The sequence below is a fragment of the Dermacentor albipictus genome, chromosome 1 (genome assembly GCF_038994185.2).
Source record: "Dermacentor albipictus isolate Rhodes 1998 colony chromosome 1, USDA_Dalb.pri_finalv2, whole genome shotgun sequence".
Lineage (NCBI taxonomy): Eukaryota > Metazoa > Arthropoda > Arachnida > Ixodida > Ixodidae > Dermacentor > Dermacentor albipictus.
In genome coordinates, this window is record NC_091821.1 from 209,987,759 (window position 1) to 210,008,299 (window position 20,541).

General features: G+C 44.8%; 1 protein-coding gene across 1 annotated transcript in view; it reads right to left on the reverse strand.

The window, feature by feature from the left end:
• The window catches only part of LOC135906637 (dnaJ homolog subfamily A member 2-like), a 39,166-nt gene extending 18,941 nt beyond the window's left edge, over positions 1 to 20,225 (reverse strand). Inside the window, exons 1-5 of the mRNA XM_065438128.1 lie at positions 20,069 to 20,225; positions 19,602 to 19,661; positions 19,267 to 19,369; positions 16,908 to 17,034; positions 11,542 to 11,622 (exon numbers count right to left, since the gene is read on the reverse strand). Coding sequence (XP_065294200.1) covers positions 11,542 to 11,622; positions 16,908 to 17,034; positions 19,267 to 19,369; positions 19,602 to 19,661; positions 20,069 to 20,137 — 440 coding nt within the window. The 5' untranslated portion in view covers positions 20,138 to 20,225. The remainder of the gene's footprint in view (positions 1 to 11,541; positions 11,623 to 16,907; positions 17,035 to 19,266; positions 19,370 to 19,601; positions 19,662 to 20,068) is intronic.
• Between the last annotated feature and the right edge of the window lie 316 nt (positions 20,226 to 20,541).

Genomic DNA, 20,541 nt, shown 5'->3' on the forward strand with positions numbered 1-20,541 from the left:
TGCCATGGATGCGCTTCTATCTGCTGCTTCATTCCCTCGTATCCCAACATGGCTTGGGACCCAGCAGAATCGTATGGCTCCTCCATATTTCTTATTAAAGAGCATGTTTAAGATATCGCCAAGCAGGGGCTCAGATGCGGAGTTTAAGTTTAGGGCTCTCAGGGCACTTAATGAATCGGTATAAATGATAGCATTCTTCTGCTTGTCGGTAGTAATATTCTTAACTGCCATTAATATTGCATAAACTTCAGCGGTAAAGACTGAAGAAAAATTATTTATCTGAATGCTAATTTGCCAATTCATCCTTACGATCCCGCACCTAGGTATTCTTGTGTTTTAGAGCCGTCAGTGTAAAATTGTGTAGTTTTTGTATTTTTCTTGAACAGCTCGGAACTCATATGTGTTCTTGTGGAATGTCTTTTTTTCTTTAGATGTGTTAGTGTCCAGTCACGTACCTGTGTCAAATTGCACCACAGGGGGCAATCTCGGGGGCCTTTCAGCAACCTGCAGGACTTCATGAGGAACATCATAAGTCTGACAGTATTCTTCATGTCATAAGATAAGTGGTTGAATCATGTTCGGTTTATTTGTGTAGTGAACCCATGATTTGCACTGTGTCAACACGTAGCATATATGCGTAGTGCGCGCCAATGGACATGCCACTGGTGGCGGCCTTGCGCAGAATACACAGGCGATGAGCCAGGCACGCACCGTAGTTTGTTGTGTCGATAGTACTTCTCTGTCTTGTTCACATTTTCAGAGCAAAATAGGCAACACCATTCGCATGTGTGAGGTGGCCAAAGCTTCAAGGAATGTCGAAGAATTGTTGTAGGGTGGAGGACTCAAATACCGGCACTACGGTTCTAATCATTCCCTGCAAAGCCTTATCAGTAGGAGCAACGGTAGCAAAAATGGATCGTCGCTTCGGCGGGAAATTTCTTGTTCTCATCTTTTCCTTTATTTTGTCGGTGTTTTTTTCCACTCTATCATAGTTAGAGGCGTAAGCGACGAAGTTCGTCTGCAGTGCAGCATTCACTTTAAAGGCACTTCGCTAAAGTTCGGAATGCCATTTGCTGCTTATATTGTTTTCCGCTTCTTTACCGCATTGCGCTAGCTAGGCAGCACGACTGCACGAGCGCACTGTGTTGTACGTTAAAGCTAATGAAGTTTGCAAGAACTGAAATTGTTGGTTTTATGTGGCCCGGTAAGTCCTCACACCAGCTGTCGCGCAATTCATGTTTTTACATCTATTTTATGCGTGGCTTCGCACATGTTGAACTGTTGCTAGCTGCTCCATGCATAACTCTTGATTCTTTTAAGCTGCGAGGTTTTCACCCTGTTTCTTTTTTAACACCTTTATTCTTTTTGCCCGAGGGCATCCTAGATATTGTTTTGGGGGGGAAATGTTTTTAGAAAATAGGTAGTTCAGAGCGAGAATCGCTAATAGTTGCTGCATATGGTATTTTTGTTCCATGGGCGCTATAACGTAAAACTATTCTAAACTTCTCTATTCCAATTCTGCTATCAGCCCCCCACGATTGGTCAAAAACTTTTTTCGACTACCCCCACTTCACCTGTGTCACGCGACGTCACAAAAACCACGATACCTCCCCATCTAATATGATGTGTACAGACTGATTATGCATGATTTGACAGAAAAAAAGAAAAACAGTTATTTCTGATTTGACCCCTTTTCGTCGTTAGCCTTCGGCTATTGGTAAAAGGTTTTCGGGCAGCACCCACTTCACCTGCCTGTCACGCGACGTCACAAAACTGCAAGAACTCACCGCGTCAAAGTGACGTGTACGCGATAAAGATGCATTGATATGCCAAACAAAACTGAATTTTCTTCGGAATAGCCGCAGGCTGCCCCGTTCCGAAAGGAATAAAAGATGGCTGCCGCCGATCGCTCAGACGCTGGCTACTTGCACCTGCCGGAGAGCATGGGTGTATTTGCGTATTATAAAACTTCTTGCGTGGCCGTGTAACGTTTTCGAGCACTTTCGGCACGTTTACCCCCTCATTCTGCCAACTCTTCATTGCTAAGGGTCCGTTTTAGCGTCATTCTTGAGCTTCCGTTGCATGTCGCCGCGATTTTCGACCAGCCACTGCAAGCTAAGTAAGGGAAAGCCAACCAATCGTAGACGCCGGCACCACCCTCTTCATACGGTTATCGACTTTCAGTGCAGTGGCTCGGCCCCATCGAATCCCTCTCCACTTGAGCGTTCTCCTAGCCTCTTGTCAGCCAATTAGATACGACAAGCCGCTCAGTGTAGGCAATGTTATTCGTTTTTCAAGCAAACAAAAGTGACCTCCTATGAACGAGGAGAGCATTTGATTGGTCTGTTCAGACAACCCTGCGGGTGACTGCCTGGTGCTTGCGTTGGTGGTTACGCAAATTTGACGTCAGGAGATTGGAATAGAAACATATTGGAATCCCTCTCCACTTGAGCGTTCTCCTAGCCTCTTGTCAGCCAATTAGATACGACAAGCCGCTCAGTGTAGGCAATGTTATTCGTTTTTCAAGCAAACAAAAGTGACCTCCTATGAACGAGGAGAGCATTTGATTGGTCTGTTCAGACAACCCTGCGGGTGACTGCCCGGTGCTTGCGTTGGTAGTTACGCAAATTTGACGTCAGGAGATTGGAATAGAAACATATTGGAATCCCTCTCCACTTGAGCGTTCTCCTAGCCTCTTGTCAGCCAATTAGATACGACAAGCTGCTCAGTGTAGGCAATGTTATTCGTTTTTCAAGCAAACAAAAGTGACCTCCTATGAACGAGGAGAGCGTTTGATTGGTCTGTTCAGACAACCCTGCGGGTGACCGCCCGGTGCTTGCGTTGGTGGTTACACAAATTTGACGTCAGGAGATTGTAATAGAAACATATTGGAATAGTTTTACGTTATCGGGCCCCTGGTCTCGCTGAAAAGTTCATGTCACATTTGGGAAGTCATCACACCTCGATGCTGCCTCAGCAGACTTAACACACCGAGTGATTTGTTTGTTTCACAACGTAGTTCCTTCTTGCATGTGAGTTTTGTACTCAACTGAATTCTTACTTATACTTACGCTGCAGACGACTAAACCGGGCCTTGCCGCCAGCGCTCATCTACTTTGACTGGTGTTGCTCTGCCTTTAAATATATCATGTGACACCTCTCTCTAGTAATATAAAAAAGTACTGAAAAGTTAGTCAGTCTTTAGCTTTGTACGTTTCCAAGCAGCTCCCTTGGGGAATTTAAGATTGCAAAAACTGCAGCGGGAACGGCAGTTCATCAGCGTATACACCAGAATTGCATCGGTGGTACAGCACTAACACGCACTTTTATTAATCCGTGGGTTTGGTTACTTAGTTGGCTAGGGTACGCGTTTCCATCAATAAATTCGCAATTACTCTTTCTTGAGGCGACTTCGACTGCACTTATTTGGCGATGTGACATGTATTCATCAGCAGAAGAATCACAACAGCATATGCAGACATCACACCGTGCGGATTTGTTTGATATAAGTCTGCACTAACGATGGGTGCTTAATATTCAGGTACAGAAGCAGCATTACGGCAAGGGTAGAATTTTAAAAAAGAAACTATCGAGAGATTGCATCACTTAACAAAATTTATTGGGTAGTTAACATGAGCTCCACTTCATGTAAATGGGGTTCATGGCGTTTGTCTGTGGGACACACCTGGCACGTATGTGGACCAAGTTGTCCCAAACACCAGTAACAGTGTTCATAAACGCTCCCACAGAGGTCAATATCTTCCTTACAGCTATCACTGCAGAAGCAGCCTGGCACCCGAACAAAGGAAAAATAGCAGCCGCGAACTTCAGCCACCCTTGCTGCAAAGGGTTGTCGTCTGAGACTGCTCCCGCGCATACTGTTGGAAGCGCCTGCCAGGGTGGCACCTCTATAGGTGATGCATGAGGCGTATATGTTGTGGTGACGACCGAATTCTCAGTACATAACAAAGTGTAAGTAGTGCTCTGCGGTGCTGTAGGGAGGGCTCATTGCAGTCAACGTATAAACTTTCCTCAGGCGATGTTCTGTAGACACCGCTCGGCAGTCAAAGGCCGAGATTATGGACTGCATTAAGTCGCTTAAAGGGGGGGGCCTCGAAAACCGCGAAAAAGTCAACTTTTGAAAAACAATATTTTTGGGTTGTATGTCTCAAACGATTTGTTCTGTAATTATCAGCACTTAATTCAACCGCAAAGTGCAAAAAAAAAAAACGCTACTTTCGAGGCCACAACGGCCCACAAAACACGCGCAAATGCCTAAATGAAGTCAATGATCGCGCGCGCACGCCATTCCCCGCTTCCTGGCCCATGCGGCCTGCCCGCGCCATCTTGGTGTCGTTTTGACCGTGAATTCTTTGTCTCTGTTTTGCCGCTTTGCAAAATGGCATCGTCAGCGCGTTTGAGGCACTATTGGCGTTTTCCCGCAATGCGATGCGGAGCGCTGATTGGCCAGAACAGCGCATTCGAATCCCGCGGGCTAAAGCGCGCCTGCCATTGGCTGCTGCGCGTGCGGCGGCGACTGCTCTTCCCTTCGATGCCGCGCCTGTCGCGCTCGTGTCGTCGTTGCCCCTTTGCAACGTCCGCCTCAACAGACGTCTGCTTGTGAGCTGCGCTATCTCTTAGATTATTTTCTTAGCTTTTCATTTTTTTTCCGTTAGTTCTCTGTAGCACGCGATGCTGGCAACGAAGCCCAAGACAGTGCAGATGTTCGGTAAGCGGAAGCGCAATATGCGACTTGTACGAGCATCGAACTTCCGATCTTCCGCAGCGAGTGCCGACTGCGTAGACGCTTGCAGTGGCGGAACTGTGCTGTTGGCTGTCGCCAGTCGAGAATTCGACACATTGAGTGTGCCTGAAGCCGCAAGAAGCTCCGCAGGAGCTTTCTAATAAAAACACAGGTGTTCCAACTTTAAGAGGAAGCTTTGGCTCGGGCCGAACTCCGACGCGGGCTATTCAATTCAAATACATGTAAAACGCAAAAACGTCTTCCTGACATAACATCTGGATCGACTTTAATTAAATTTGCTGTTTTTGAGAGAGAAACCTAAATGCTTATGACTGCTGGGAGCGGAATTCCGATTAATGGCCTAAATACTGTTACAAGAGTTTTCAAAAATTCTAAAGTTTGAAAAAAAACAATAGAAGCATGAAGTTTACAAATTAATAGCTCCGCATCAAAAACAGATATCGCGGTTCTGTAAACAGCATCCATTAGATCATTCAAAGTGGACAAATTCAATATGTCAATTTATATCTTACATGAATTCGTTACGTTGTGTACAAGGGTTCTCCAAAAGTTGTATTTTCATATCACTAAATTTTTCAGATTCACGTGTCCGCTTTGTCTGCTTTAGATGTACACTATTAGATGCAATACACAGAATTGTGGTATTATTTTTCCATGTTGAGTTACAGAGTTCTAAACTTCATAGTTTTGTTTACTGAAAATTTGCGATTTTTGCCATTTTTTAATAAAAAATTGATGAAATAAATCAAGAATTCGAAACCAACAGTCAGTAGATTTCAAGTTTTTCTTTTAAATGCAACAACCTCGCCAAATTTGGTGCGGTGGTTGCCGAGAAAACCGAATTCTCCTTTTGCATGTATTTAGATAGGAGTACATGAGTTAAAGCTTCCTCTTAAAGGGACCCTGAAATGATTTTGACGATTTTCTACAAACGTACCGAGTCATTAGAGTAGGTCCTTCCGATTAATTAACGCATCTAAGCACTCCGCGTAAAGCGTGTAAATTATTGTAAGGTTTTGAAAATGTACATCGCTGCCGATCAAAGCACTGCTTGGTGGAATTTTCAGCCGCCCTTACCCATATGACATAAATCACCCAATTGACATCAGTAGGGCGAGCTATCCGATTGGCTGCCCAAGGCGCGTCATCAACAATTTTTCCAGCTTTATGGTGAACAAATGATGTTCGTAATAGTTGGAATGTTAGTTAATTTGTTTCTATAAAAAGAAAGTAACAGAAAGGGAATGCACAAGAACAATTTTTCACTACAATTAAGCACTTCCGGCACACAGCAAGCATCGTCTGCTTGTGTTACGACATGCTCCATTTTGACAAGAGCTCCGCAGTCAGAGTCGGTCTCAGTCTTTTCGTGAGCACTATGATTCGACTTTGCTGCGTTGGGGACTGCAAACATAGCGACTGGCAATATGTCAAGCTGTGGCAACATAGTTCTCCGTAAGGCAGCATACGAGCGGACTGGCTGCAGCGCATCGGACTGCCACTATCCGATCGGCGCCAGGATTTGTGCGTTTGCAGCCATCACTTTACACCGAAGGATTACTAACACAATAGCGTTTTGCGAGTCCGGTATTAGGGTGGCTGCAGCGCATCGGACTGCCACTATCCAATCGGCGCAAGGATTTGTGCGTTTGCGGCCATCACTTTACACCGAAAGATTACTAACGCAATAGCGTCTCGCCAGTCCGGTATTAGGGTAAATGCAAGCGCAAGAGGACAGGGCCTGGCCGTGTCCCCTTGCATGCCATTTCACAGGATGAGCAGAAGCGCAAATGTGAATGGTCTGCACGGTGCAGCCACCTGGTGGCACAGACCTCAACCACACACAGTAGCAATAACAAAATGTATTCTTCTTTGCTGCTGGTGTAAATTTTTCGCAGGAGTGTAATCGTTAGCATGTCTTTTTTTTTTAATGTTTAAAATGTTTTACACTTGGTTAGAGCAACATTAGCTTTTTGTTTGGCTGGTTAAGCTCTGTGCCAACGGGTGGCTGGACCGTGGAGACTGATCAGGCAGCTCACGTACGTCTACGCTAAGATTTCTTTATCAGCTTGAGTTTATGCCTCCACCGTTCCGTCGAAACGACCAGCTAGCCTGTGGTTACCAGAATACCAGACACGTTCGGCGGCGCGACAGAATGGTCGCAACGCATGCTACTTCAATAGCTCTCGCTTGGGGTCAACTGCCAAGCAGCTGGTGGAGAGTTTGGAGAGGCTTCCTTCGCGCGCGCGCTCCTAAAGAACCGGAAGTCGACACGACACGCCATCATGACGCAGAGCCAGTGAAGGCAGAGCTTAGCACCGATCACTCGCCAAACAATTTGAGGAGAAAATGCATGCCTATGGAGGAGGGTAACTTGTAATCGTCCGTAGCTCTCTTAATGTAACGTTTCACACAAATTGTGGTGCGAACTTTAGCTGTACCCCAAACATATACAAAATTTGTCCGAACCGTCTCAGGGGCCCTTTAAGGCCTGTTTTCTAAGAATTGATTTTTTGGCTAGTAGTGGTGCTGGGGAAGGCGATATCTCAAGAACCGCTCTTCAGATTTGTGTGCCTTTTTTTTTATTCTGTTTTTGAATGACTTTGCCAGGGTGTAACAAGCTTCTTTTTTTTTTTGCGAGCTGGTGCAGTTAATTTATAATAAGCAATTATTTTTGATGAATGTGGTCATTACTGGCTACATCAAATTCTAAGGTGTGTCAACATTTTTTGGAGGGGAAATTAAAGAAAAGGGCCTTGTAGCCTCCTGGGATATCTATCAAGGGATCATCACAGTGAATTTCAGCTTCCTGCGATGTCCTCGCATTTCTCCAGGTTCTTCCTCATGAACATGAACCACCTAGTTAGACCTCAATAACTCTGGGACAAATAAACACATCTTCACGAAACTTTGCAGTTCCTCATAGTTTGTGGTGTGAATGTACCCTCAAAGTTTCATCCGGATATCTTAAAAAATAAAAAAGTTTGGTCTCCAGGGTAGCCTACCCCCTTAATGTAGGACTGCCTAGCTGCACCACAAACTACACTACCGTAGTCAAGGATGCTACGTACAAGGGACCGGTATATACGTAGTAGACATGTTCAGTCAGATCCCAAGTGCTGGTGCGATAAAACCTAGATGGTATTTAGTGCTTTATTTGCTTTAATTTTAGTTGTGTTAATGTGGGCCAGGAAGTTCAGTTTTGTGTAAAAAGTTACGTTCAAAATTTGTAGTCTTTTTACCGGCAGCGTTGTACCATCCAATGTGAGAACTGGACTGCAGTGTAACTCTCGCTTCTGGGAAAAGAGAACTGTAACAGTTTTGTGTGTTGAAAATCGGGAACGATTTTTGTCAGCCCATTGTATAAGCTTATTTATCATTATTTGTAGGGCTGGGCGAATATTCGAAACATTCGAATACCGCAGCGAATAATGTCATATTCGATTCGACCTTCGATTTGAATAGGGCTATTCGAAAACTTCGAATATCTTCGAAGTCTTTCGAAGTTTAATAATACCGGTACGCGTACATTTTTTGCAAGTTTGTCTTTCTATATCTACCCTGGGTAGGGCATTTTCATGCCACTTTGCTGACAGAGCCACGACCGCTTGAAAGAAACAAGCGTGACCGAGCTTTGAACCTAGCATACGAATTCACGAACGTAAACAATATTGATAACGATAGCGATGGCTCTTCGGAAGTTTTAAAAAAAGCGTTTGCTATTGCATTTTTTGGAACTAAATGTAACGTAACTGTAACGTCGTCATAATATCCGTAGGTACTTATCTACCTAAAAGTACATATTATACCTTGTGATTGTAAGATATAATATAAATCGCCTTAACACCGACAAATAAAAAAAAAGTTAGTCTTAGCGGTAGCAGGTATTTGGTGAAGCAACCATGTGCTTTCTATAGCTTCTTTTTTTAGGCTTGCGTTCTTTATTCTATGCTTGCGCGTGCCAACGTGGTCGCCGGATGTGTACGTCGCTTCGAGTTATCAAGTTCAGTCACGCGTTAGTTGTTCATTTTGCTCGATTGCGCGCGCAGCCGAAGTAGCCAAACCATGAACGAATCGGCGCAGTGGGTGTTCCGGAGTGCCATCTGGGAGTTCTTCGATCGCGGAGCCAGTGACGCGACGTGCCGCACGTGCAAGATGCGCCTTAAGACGCCCACGGGCACTACAACCACCATCGTCAATCACCTAAAGCGTCACCCTGATCCATTCAAGCAGTTCGAGAAGCTCCGTGCTGCCGAAAGTTCAAAAAAGCCTGCAGGCCCGAAAAAGACGACGGGCACCAACAAGGCAGACGCAAGTGCTGCTAGCTGTAGCTATTTCAAGCCGACGTTGAAAGGCGACAGTCAGCACGCAAAAACGTTGGCAACGAAGGTTGCACAGTTCCTGGCCACTGGCTTGCACTCTTATTCGATCGTTGAGGAGCCAGGCTTTTTGTCTTTGATGCACACAGCAGTGCCCGAGTACAAGGTCCCATCGAGGACTACGTTTTCTCGGAGTGTCGTGCCAGAACTTTACGCCAAAGAAAAAGAAAGGATCAAAAGTGAGCTGCGCCATCACTTCACTGACGGGACGCCATGCTACTCGGTGACGACCGACGGGTGGACGTCTAGGCCCGGGGATAGCTACATCTCATTTACATGCCATCTCGTTGATAAAGAGTTCCGGCTTCACAATTATCACCTTGCATGCCGGCACATGCCGGAAGGCCATACATCTGACAACCTGAAGCGCATTCTCCTTGACTTGGCAAAGGAGTGGGGACTGCCTCAAGATGTTCCAGTTTTCATTGTCACTGACAATTCCAGAAACTTCCTGGGCGCCGCATCGCGAATGGGATGGACAAGCATACAGTGCTTCGCGCATACGTTACAATTGTGCATCCAGTGTGCAAAGAAGGACACTCAGAATTTTGAGCAGCTGTGTGTCAAGGCCCGAGCAATTGTAGGGCACTACAAGAGGAGTTCCCAAGCCAGAAGTCGCCTCAAAGAGGTTCAGGTTAGCATGGGCTTAGAGCCCCTTGAAGTGATTCAAGATGTTGCGACGAGATGGAACAGTGAATATGAAATGATGTCACGCCTTTTAAAGCTCCGTGTACCAATTTCCTTGAATCTGTCGGAACAGGACACATTAGAAAACCTGACTTCAAGTGAATGGCATCTGATGGCGTCCATCACATCAGTGCTAAAATGTGTTGATGATGCAACAAGAGAGTCTTGCTCCGAAAAGCACCCAACTCTCTCGCAAGTGGTGCCATTAGTGCATTGCATGCAACTTCTGCTCACTCAGCAACAACAGCGTTGTGGGGAGGAGTCTGCATTTGCAGGAAACCTCCTTCACAGCATGAAGTCCAGGTTTGTTGATATAAAATTGCAGGTGACATATGCCTTGAGCACTGCATTGGACCCCCGATTTAAAGCCGTTTGTTACGACACCACAAGTGAGAAACGGTGGCTGAAAAATCTACTCTGCTCAGATGTGGAGAAGAGCCTGCCTCAGGGGAGAGACAGTGAAGAGCCCAGTGCACCTGCGCAAGCTGTCTCTAGTGATGTGTGGGATGTTTTTGGAGCTCTGGCCTCTACCACCACTTCAAGCACTGGTTCCCAGCGACTTATGGAAGAGGTCGAGGAGTACCTCCATGCACCTGTTCGGCCCCGCTTGGAAAATCCTTTCCTGTGGTGGAAAAATTTCGGCGAAGACAAGTACCCGTCACTGTCCAAGCTAGCTCGGCTATACCTGTCGGTGCCAACAACCCAAGTGTCAAGTGAGAGGTTGTTCTCGTCCACAGGAAATGTCACCACTAGAAGAGAACACCTTCTCCCCGAGCATGTTGAGCAGTTAGTGTTTATATATAGCAACATGCACTAGGATGAAAGGCTGGGCGAGCAGTGCACAGTGGTCTGAATAAATTGAAAAATGAAAAGGTCTCATGCCTCATGTCTGTTTCTCACTGCCTCACATTTATAATGGTTCAGAAAATATAACTGATAAAACAGCCAGCAGAGATCACTGTCACTCCATCAATTTTTCTGTTGTGTACTAGGAGTCCCAAATATTCGCTTCGATTCGAAAATATTCGCTTCGCTTCGAAATTATTCGAATTGGATGACTATTCGCTTCGTATTCGCTTCGAAGTGAAAAAGCACTATTCGCACATGCCTAATTTTTTTTATTTGTAGTTGTCTTTCACAGGTGGGTAAGCTTGAGGCGCGGCAAGCTACTTGCAAATCGTCGACATATATTGAGTGCATAAGAGATGATGGGATGATCTTAACAGAGTTCACTTTGACTACGAAGAGTGTCGTGCTCAGAATGCAACCTTGTGGAACGCCATTGTCTTGTGCAAATGTGCGTGAAAGTATTGTGCCAAAACGTACTTTAAAAGTTATATTGACGACCTAAATAAAAAATTACCTACCAATAGTCACTAGAATTTAGTTTTTCATTTAAAAATGCAACAAACCTTATCAAATTTGCTGCAGTGTTTGCCGAGAAAAACGATTTCTTTCCCGTGTATATATTTTAGATAGAAGCATCCAAGCAAATGCTTCCCGTTAAGGCTTTCGCCTTAAAAATATTTAGAAATAACACTAAAGCCTAGAAAACAAAGCACGTTTCAAGAAGTGTGAAGGACTTATCACTAAGTTACTAAAACCTGCTCAGAGAACTGATACTACCACCCAAAGTGTCAAAAACCAACACTACTGCATATACTGTAGACAAGGCATGCCATGGATCAGTAAAAAATAAATGTGACGTACCCATCACAGGTCTTGCAAATAACAGTGTGGTCTATTTGCAGTTTCACCGTTTTGCCATTGTAAAAATCTTCTAGAGACACCCTGTAAAAAATTTTCAGGTCTCATGTAAAGCACTCTCTCACATCAGTACATTTTCTTTAAAGGGAGATGCTACTCGAAAAACAGAAGTTTTTTTTCAAAAATTATCGATTTTTCGTTTCCACTTGTTCTGTTAAGTTTAGTATCTCTACAGTTATGAAAATAAAAATTAAAGCCAAGACAGATCTGGAAATGAGAAAAAGCACAAGATGGTTGTTAAAGGCCCGAAAGTGTGCCATCTTCTAGCGTGTTGCAGTCAACAATGCGCAGCAGCTATTCTAGCCACCATAGCGCAGCCGCTTGCCATTGCGGATCACATGAGGAGCTTGGCCAATCCTCATTCTCCCAATAACCATGGTTGCCCAGGCTGCTGAGGCACAAGAAATTTTATATATATTTAGGAATACTGCAGGCCTTAGAAGGGCCAGGCAGGAGGGGAAAGGTACATACAAAAAAGAAAACGCAATAGATTGACGAAGCAGTAGAAAAAGCTCCGGAAAAATGTAATAGAAAGTAGGAATGCATGATGAGTAAAGCACCTAGATAATGCATAAAGAGTGGCAAATACAATTTGAAACACTGTTTCATAAGCACAATTTCGAAGCATTGGAAATGTAATAGAGAAAAAGAGAAGTGTACAATTCAAAATTATTACAACGTGTAAATCAATATTGCACAACAATACAAATTGAAACAATATTTCGTAACAGCAAGCACTAATTTTAGATAGTAATAGACGCTATTTAGTCAGTGCTGACGAGTTTGCTATAAGGTAGGCTGTTCCATTCCATTACTGTGCGAGGAAGAAAGGAATACATAGACATTGGTTCTACCATTATAAGGCATTAATGAGGCATGGCGATGTCTTGTTCGGCGGGCAGTAAGGGGTGTTATATAAGGTTCGGGAGAAAGAGATAGTTTATTGTTACTCGGTAAGAAGAGAAATTTAAGCCTGTGAATTTTTCTTCTTAGTTGCAAAGACTGAATATTGTGTTCAGCCATTAATTGACTTGGGGAATCACTTGAGCGATATTTAGAGAAGATGAACCTTGCTGCTTTACATTGTATCATTTCTAGCGCATCGATGTTAGCTTTAGTATAGGGATCCCATACAATGGCTGCATACTCGAGTTTAGGACGGACAAGTGAGGTGTAGGCAATAAGACGGGTTTCAGAAGGTGCGCGTCTTAATTTATGCCTGAGGCAGCAAAGCTTTTTAAAAGCTGAGCCGCAGAGATGAGAGATGTGCGAGTTCCAACTACTGTTACCGGCTATTGTAAATAAAAGGAAGCATGCGTCTACCACATTTTTCAAGTGCTGCGGCTTTCAATATTCAACTTGAAAAATTTTTTTTCTCAAAACACAATTCTCGGCAACTTTCTGAGTTTCCCCATTTTGTTTTTGGTACTTCTAGGCCGCTATCTTGTACACGTTCGAAAAGCTGATGTTCGGTTTCACCTCATGCGATTGTCTAGGCTGCGCCGATATCGCGGCCTAGGCCAATCTAGTCCAATAGCGTGAGGCGAAATCGAACATCGGCTTTTCAAACATGTATATACAAGGTAATGGCCCTGGTGCTCAGACCTGCAAAAAGTTTTGCCCATGTTTCCTCTAAGGTGTGAGAAATGCCGTTATGTCATTTAACACTCAATATTATTTATACGTGTTAAAAAAATTGCAAGTAAACACTTACTGGGGTCTGGGTATTGTGGACTTCCCAGGTTCGAATTTTTCATGTATTAAATATTTTATAGGCACTTCCAATTTATTTTTTGGCACTCTACAGTTCAACTGGAGGAATATGAACCATCATTGGTCCGTGGAAGTTTAATGGTGGAAAAGGGGGGGAGCAAGAGGCCTGCGTTTCACACTTTGTCATGGTGCAAAACAAAAAGCGTGCAACTTGCAAGAAGACTAATTATATATTTCAAATCAGCATAAAAAACTATTTATAAACAGCCAAAGTTTCATATCACTAGGATGAATATATCAAAAACTTGTCTGAGCAGCATCTCCCCTAACCTATCACGAGGATTTAGTAGAAGAAATACTGCATGGTAAACAACTGCTTAATGCATTCTTATTAAACTTGGACAAATATTTTATACATACGAACATACAATAAAATATTATGCTATTTGGCATTTGCTTCGAATTGAATTTTAGCATTCGGAATGAACAAATATAAATTTGAACATGTACAGTCAACAGCTTGAGTTTGAATGTGCAAGTCATGTTTCCATTGACAACTGATAGCCAGGTCAATTTAAATATGAAGAATTTGTTTACAGCATAGTTTACAGCAGCCATTCAATTTTTCGGATTCAAACAGCCCCGTGGCACCGCCACCTACTTCTGCGAATATTAACCTCTGCCATGCCACACTAATACATCAAATCCTAACATACTAGACACATTTTTAAACTGTCGAATCCTTTATGAAAAACAATGCAGAGAATAATTTAAGTGCTTATTACAGTAGAACCCCGCTGTTTTGTTCCTCACTGCTGCGTTTTCCTGGCTGCTACGTCGTTTTCATCCGGTCCCGGCATAGCTTCCATAGGATCCAAAGTATAAGGAACCCTGCTGTTACATAGTGGCTGTGAAAACGTTCCCGCATGATGCGTCGCAACCCGAGCCCGCCTGGGCTAAAGTAGGCAACGCACTCCAACTGCCATTTTGGCTTTCGACGAGTTTTGACCGGGCGTGGCTATGGAACTGGCTGCAAGAAGCCACACGCCAGTTCGAGAGGCCGCCACTAGGTGGCCATTTGTGAAAAATGCTCTCACTATCATCACTGTGATTACGGCCACCGCATGGTTTGTTGGACGGGTCGACTCACGGAAGAAGGAAACTCGGGAGAGGCCCTGACGTCACTCTTTGTGAAGCTATAGCTAAAGGGAAGCCGAAAGGTGGCGTTGCTCATGGCGTTGCTCCGCCTATCGGGCCAGCTCTCCTCTTGTTTACATTTCTCGCGAAACTACGCCGCGTTGCGCGCAACCGGGCTGCTCAAACGCACGCGCGCTTTGCAGCAACACTAAACAATCGTTAGCACGTTAGCATGATTACGCCAAAGAGGGCAAAATTTCCCGCGGATATTCCTTTGTCCGCTGCCATTGCCGTGGCGCGGTGACGACGAGGAGCACAAGCCGCATGATGCCGGGGAGTTGCCAAATCCCAGCTTTGGAGAGGCCGTCGCGGCTCTGGACCTCCCCCGCACGCACATCGCACCTCACAGCGACGCTGACAGCAATGTGGCCTTCCAGGCTATTGAGAAACGTGTGGTGATTTCTAGCGAGCGAAAGAAACGGCAAGCCACCAGTCTAGACTTTTTCAAGTCCTAAGCGCACTCTGTGGAAATAAATTGTCTATAGTTGAAGCTGCACTTTTTTCATTCATTTTTGGAGCTTTCCTCACTGTTGCGTTTTCCCGGCTGTTACGTTTTTTTTCCTCGGTCCGGTGAAAAAGTATGAACGGGGTTCCACTGTAATACAAATCTGAACCGTTGATTGCAAAAGTGAAGTTTGACAACATTATAACAAAATTAATAAAGGGAACATGAGACATCCACCCAAACATAGCTAAGTGCTGCAAAGGAAACCCATACGGGTCCCTCGAAAGAAAAGCTTCCCAGTTGAAGAAAAATTCGTCCTGGTCTGGGACTAACTAGCACAGACTATTGCATGTACATTCTTGCTAATGCGTACTGAACTATACATAGCATATGTGACGACGGCAAGGTATGATGCACAGTTCTGCATGTATCCTAACCACTGTGAAGGCAGTCTGAAGCCTCCCGGTGTGCAAGTTTGCAGAAGGTTTCTCCTTATGGACCTGCCATTTGTTTAAATAAATGTTCATGCGTATGTTCAAGTGCCTTTATTGTTTCTTTGAAATTAATGAATTAGTGACGTTCTGCTGCACTGAATACCATTGAGATTCTCAGTATAACAATGGTCCTGTGTGATGCAGCGATCTTTTGTTTAATGCCTCCGAACTTTTTCTTTACAGTTTTCCTCCGAAAACACAGAAGGGCTAAACGAACTTTAGAGCTGTTGGGTTATCGTAAGGCCTATCTGCGCAACAGACGAAAGGACCGCGCATCACGTGACTCAATCACCACTTCGCGCGTAGCCGGTGCCGACGGTTAAGAGCAGGCACCCTCCGCGTTGTTTCATTATGAGGTTCGGCGTGATTTGCAACCTGCCAAAGAATCTGGAGAGTCACGGCAAGTTCCCGCCCCACTCCTCCCCCTCCCTCCCCGTTCATCTGCCGTCTCTCGTTTTCGTTTGCGAGGCAATTGGTAGGCTTTCCTAGCGTCGCGCAGCTGCTGCAAATAGAGCTGCGTCGATTCAGCACCGAACCGCAACTTTAGTCGCCAACGCCCGATGAAGCAGCGCCGATTAGGCCTATGACCTGGGCACTGCGGCCGTGACGAAAACTTGCCGCTGGTGGTAAGGGGCCGCAAGCCAATGCGGAATGCTTGCCGATAGTATTCGTACAAGTGGCTCATCAGTGATCGTTCCCGAGATTACGCGTGCGGAGGTTTGATAAGCGGCTGGAAAGCGACGTAAGTTCGTCGCCGCATATCCAACACGATCTGCGTGCTTATCGGCGGCTAATCGGCGTGCTTATCGTCGACCTGGCGCAACCTTGTACCGACAGAGGCAGACGTGGCCGACGTCGGGGAGCGCTCGCACCGACGTAATCCGCTACCGCGTCAGCCGGGGTGGCTCGTCCGCGGCGTGCTCGGCACTGCTATTGTGCCGCAAACGAAGTGAAACGCCCGCTTGGGCAGCATCGGGCACGAGGGGCTCTGCAGCGCACGCGGCAGCTGCGTGGGTCTCCCCGCACCAATTACACAGAATATTTAAAAATCGAACAGTAGATATTCCATTCGAGAATCGAATAATTTTAACGTTCACTATTAGATTCGATTTGGGGATATTCGATTATTTGCAGGCCCTTTTTTTTTTGTCAGCAGGCAGCCCCTCAACTTTGACCTAGACAGGCTCTTGAATTACAGTGCACGCAGGCTCACCGGTGCACACCCATCGCAGTCGTAGCTCTCTAATAAATTTGCTTTCACTGGCTGTTTTTGGTTAAAAGAGAATTCAGGAAAAAAAACTGCGCATTTTTTTTTTGCGCTTGGTTGAATTAAGGATACTGAACCATAGATCAATGGTTATAACACGAGTCACAGACTTGTTCATCAGGAAATTATGCTAAACAGCTGGACCGCTAAACAACAAAGATTCAGGTTTCATTAAACATGTCGGGAGACTTACTTCAGAGGGTGGATTGTGTCTTCACCCCGTTGGCGCCGCCTCCGAGCTGACCCATCCATGCCAAACATGCCTCCAAAAGGGCTCCCACCAAAGATGTGGGAGAAGATGTCCTCTGATGCAAAAGGACCTACACCAGAGGCAAACAACATTAATGTGCTTCACTTGCACTTTCACACACAAAAAAAATACCCATGAAATCAGCAACAATGAATGTTTCCTGCTAATGTCCTAAAGCTTTTAGCTCGCACACTGGAGTGGCCATGGAATCCACGAGGAGCTGGAGACAAAATTTCTCCAAAGTGAACACTGGTTCTGGTTTCCCGAGGAACATCCGCCAATTTCGTCAACTCTCACACCTGTTGATTAAGGATGCGATGACCAATGCTTTGCGGTGAATCGGGTTACTTTAATCAGAACATAAAGCGTGCCGTTAGGAAGGGGGGGGTTCCAATAGACAGAAAAGCACAGTGCAGAGTATTGGTATTATTGGAACGTTTAGGAAGCATTCTATTTTCAACAAAGGGGGAAAGGCGACCAAAGCAAAGCCCACAGAAGCAGCTGTAGCTCGAGTTGTGGCATGTTCAAGGCAATATGCCAGGTCAGGATGATAAAACCTGTCATTGAGAGCTCTGCCAACCGCTCACATGCAGAGTACTCAGAAGGACACTGCTTTCAAAAACCAGCACCAGAAAGAATAACAAAGTCACATCAATAAAATACTACGCAATTATGCTTCAAACCATTGGCACTTGTGTTACTGTTCTGTCAAGAACATTATATAATATCCAGTTGTTGCTGACATTGCTGTTTATTATAATATTTTGAATTACAGTACTTAAAGCGCCCCTCACGAGGTCTTGTAATTTTGAGCTGACAAGCACAGTGCATACAATGCGGGCTGACGATCGTGTCAACTAAGTATTACATCTCTATGTGCCACAGAACGAGCTTCAATTTCAAGATAAATGTAATTTAGCCTTCTCCTCATCGGCGCCACGCTCCCAGATGGAGAGTCCATATCAATAGCGCATGTGCACCTATGTACATGGCAGTGCTGCGACGTCGCTCACAGTGATACATTACTTCAAGAATTACTTCAAGTTATTTGTTTAATCTGTTGCTTCAATAGATGAATAAGGTTTAGAGAAATAATAAAACGTACAACCCAAATGTCTGCCTGTCTTTATTTTACTCTACCATAGCAAGAGAGATGTACTTCCATTTCATCTGCTTGTTTCCACGTCGTGCAGTCACAGGCGCAGAGAGCGAAACTATTATGTCATTTTATACTGTGTTCCAGTGTACGATCATGCTGTGATCCCCTTGCGCCTGCCTCAGTGTTCATGTAGCACTGACTTACACCGCTAGTCAGGGGTTCTCATACACAGTGCGCAAAATCATGCGCTCTGCAAAACGAGAGAAACACCAACAGCTCACGCACGAGACCGCTGGCAGAAGTTCGCCGCGCAACAAGAAAACAAGGAGAGATTTTTAAAAAGGAGGCGGGGCCCATAAGATATGTGTCATGCGATCCTCCAGCTCTGGTATGGGAGAATGCCGGGAAGGAAACTTGCTTGCAGAGGGAGGCTAGACAAGGGCAAGTGCAGTGAGCGCCTGTGCTGGTGGTGACACTCGCCTTCTGAAATCACGGGTTCGCAGCACTAAAGTATTTCTATCTCCACGATCATTTTTGCAACAAAAGTATATGACTTAACGTCACATTGAATTACAGGCGTTACTGACACGCCCCTATGCCTTTCTTTCGCATATGACGCATCTTCTCGCGTGAACTCCTACCATTACCTGCCATGTGTGAAACAGAATATAGCATATTTTTGAAAAAACAACTTTAATCAATATTAGCCACTCTGCATGCATATTGCCACTTGATGCATGTCAAGCGTAGCACTATGTCACTTGCATTGATGAATGCTGTAAAAGGGAGGTGGTCTCCCCAAGCTCATGCAGCAACAAATGAGTGTGAAACAATTGCTGTTGCACACCCATCGGATGCACATCACATACACCAAACAAATTTCAAACATCTACACCAGGAACATACAATTCAGACATGAAATAAAAATGACCACTGTAACAGCTATAGTTTCTAGCGTGGCTACAGATGAATCAAAGTAGGTGTATTAATCTCAACGGCTCTCACAGCCTCAGGCATGCAAATTAGTGCTTATAGAAGCTTAGGAACAAAAAAAAAAGGAGAGAGGGGTGAGGGCTACATTAATAAAGGTAAGCAACCATGTGGCTTCTTGCATGCAGGCGCTTTCGCCGATCGCTTTACAATTCATGAAAAGTTTACTATGTTAGCAATACCTGTTATGAAAAACAATATTTTTATGCTTACTTTCGTGGACGCCCTCCTTGAGTCCATTGATACCATAGGTGTTGTAAATTTCTCGCTTCTTTGGGTCCGTCAGAACTTCGTAGGCGAAGGAGATCTCCTTGAACTATAAATATAAAGAACAAGTTCAGTGGAGATATCCTCATGGCGATAGTCACTCGCCGTTGGCAGCCGTGGCACAGACGCGCGATGCAAGATTGGTTCTTAAAACATGTAAAACAGACAGCAGATATTTTTTTTCCAATTATAACTTAATTGTTCAATGCGAACCGAACCTCCACTTAATCTTTTTGAAATCCCATTCCCCTAAGACATCGTACAGAAATCGTCTCCAATACCTTTTCTCCTTCCTGTGGATTCTTGTCCGGATGGTACTCTTTCGCCAATCTTCTGTATGCCTGCAAAGTGTGACGACCAACGCTAAGTAATAGAGCAGACTGGCGAAAAGACGATCTACTGAAGTGACTAAAGCGCTGCGAATGTTTCAATGCCGCATCACTAAATCGAAGCTATCCGTTCACTACAGCTTAACTAGGATTGCAAGATAATGCGCAAAACCTCGAAAAAAGAAGTACTACGTCGGTCGAAGCATTCAACCAATTGAAATGCGCACATCACGCTTCGCTGGACATCAGTGCCGATGCAAACATTAACAAAGCGTCGCAGACAACATATATCATTCCAAGGAATAGATAGGCTTATTCAGGAGTAGGGCTAAGTTTCTGGACGCCGCTTCCCCTATCATGAACACAGCAGCACAAACATCCAGTCGGCTTAACGCTGCAGCAAGAGTACAGACACCTACCTTCTTGATCTCATATTCAGTGGCGTTTCTTGAAACACCTAATACATCGTACAACTTCCCGTCAGACATCTTTTCAAAGAATGAAAGACCTCAGCTTGTGTGCCTCGGCCTGTCTCGGCCACTCGATTGACGTCACGGAAGAGGTATTGACTACAGCAGCGCCGTCAAGGACTCTTTACATATAGATGGCGTCAACATCGCTCCACTCATAGAGTTTTTATGGCTCCACCAACGAAGGCATTCACATTTATGTATGGGCTTTATCAATATAAACGAAGGACATCACAAAGGCAATGTTTTATCCTACTGCTAATAGGTAATGTCGAAATTCACGCGTCATAAGGTGGCGCTCTCTAGATTTAAAATGGCAATCTTAAAGGCAATGTATTGGCTAGTTGAATGCGGCGGAAGTAACTTTAGGAGTCGAATAGACGTCACAGACGTTGGGTTTTTGACGCTTTGGACATCCCCTA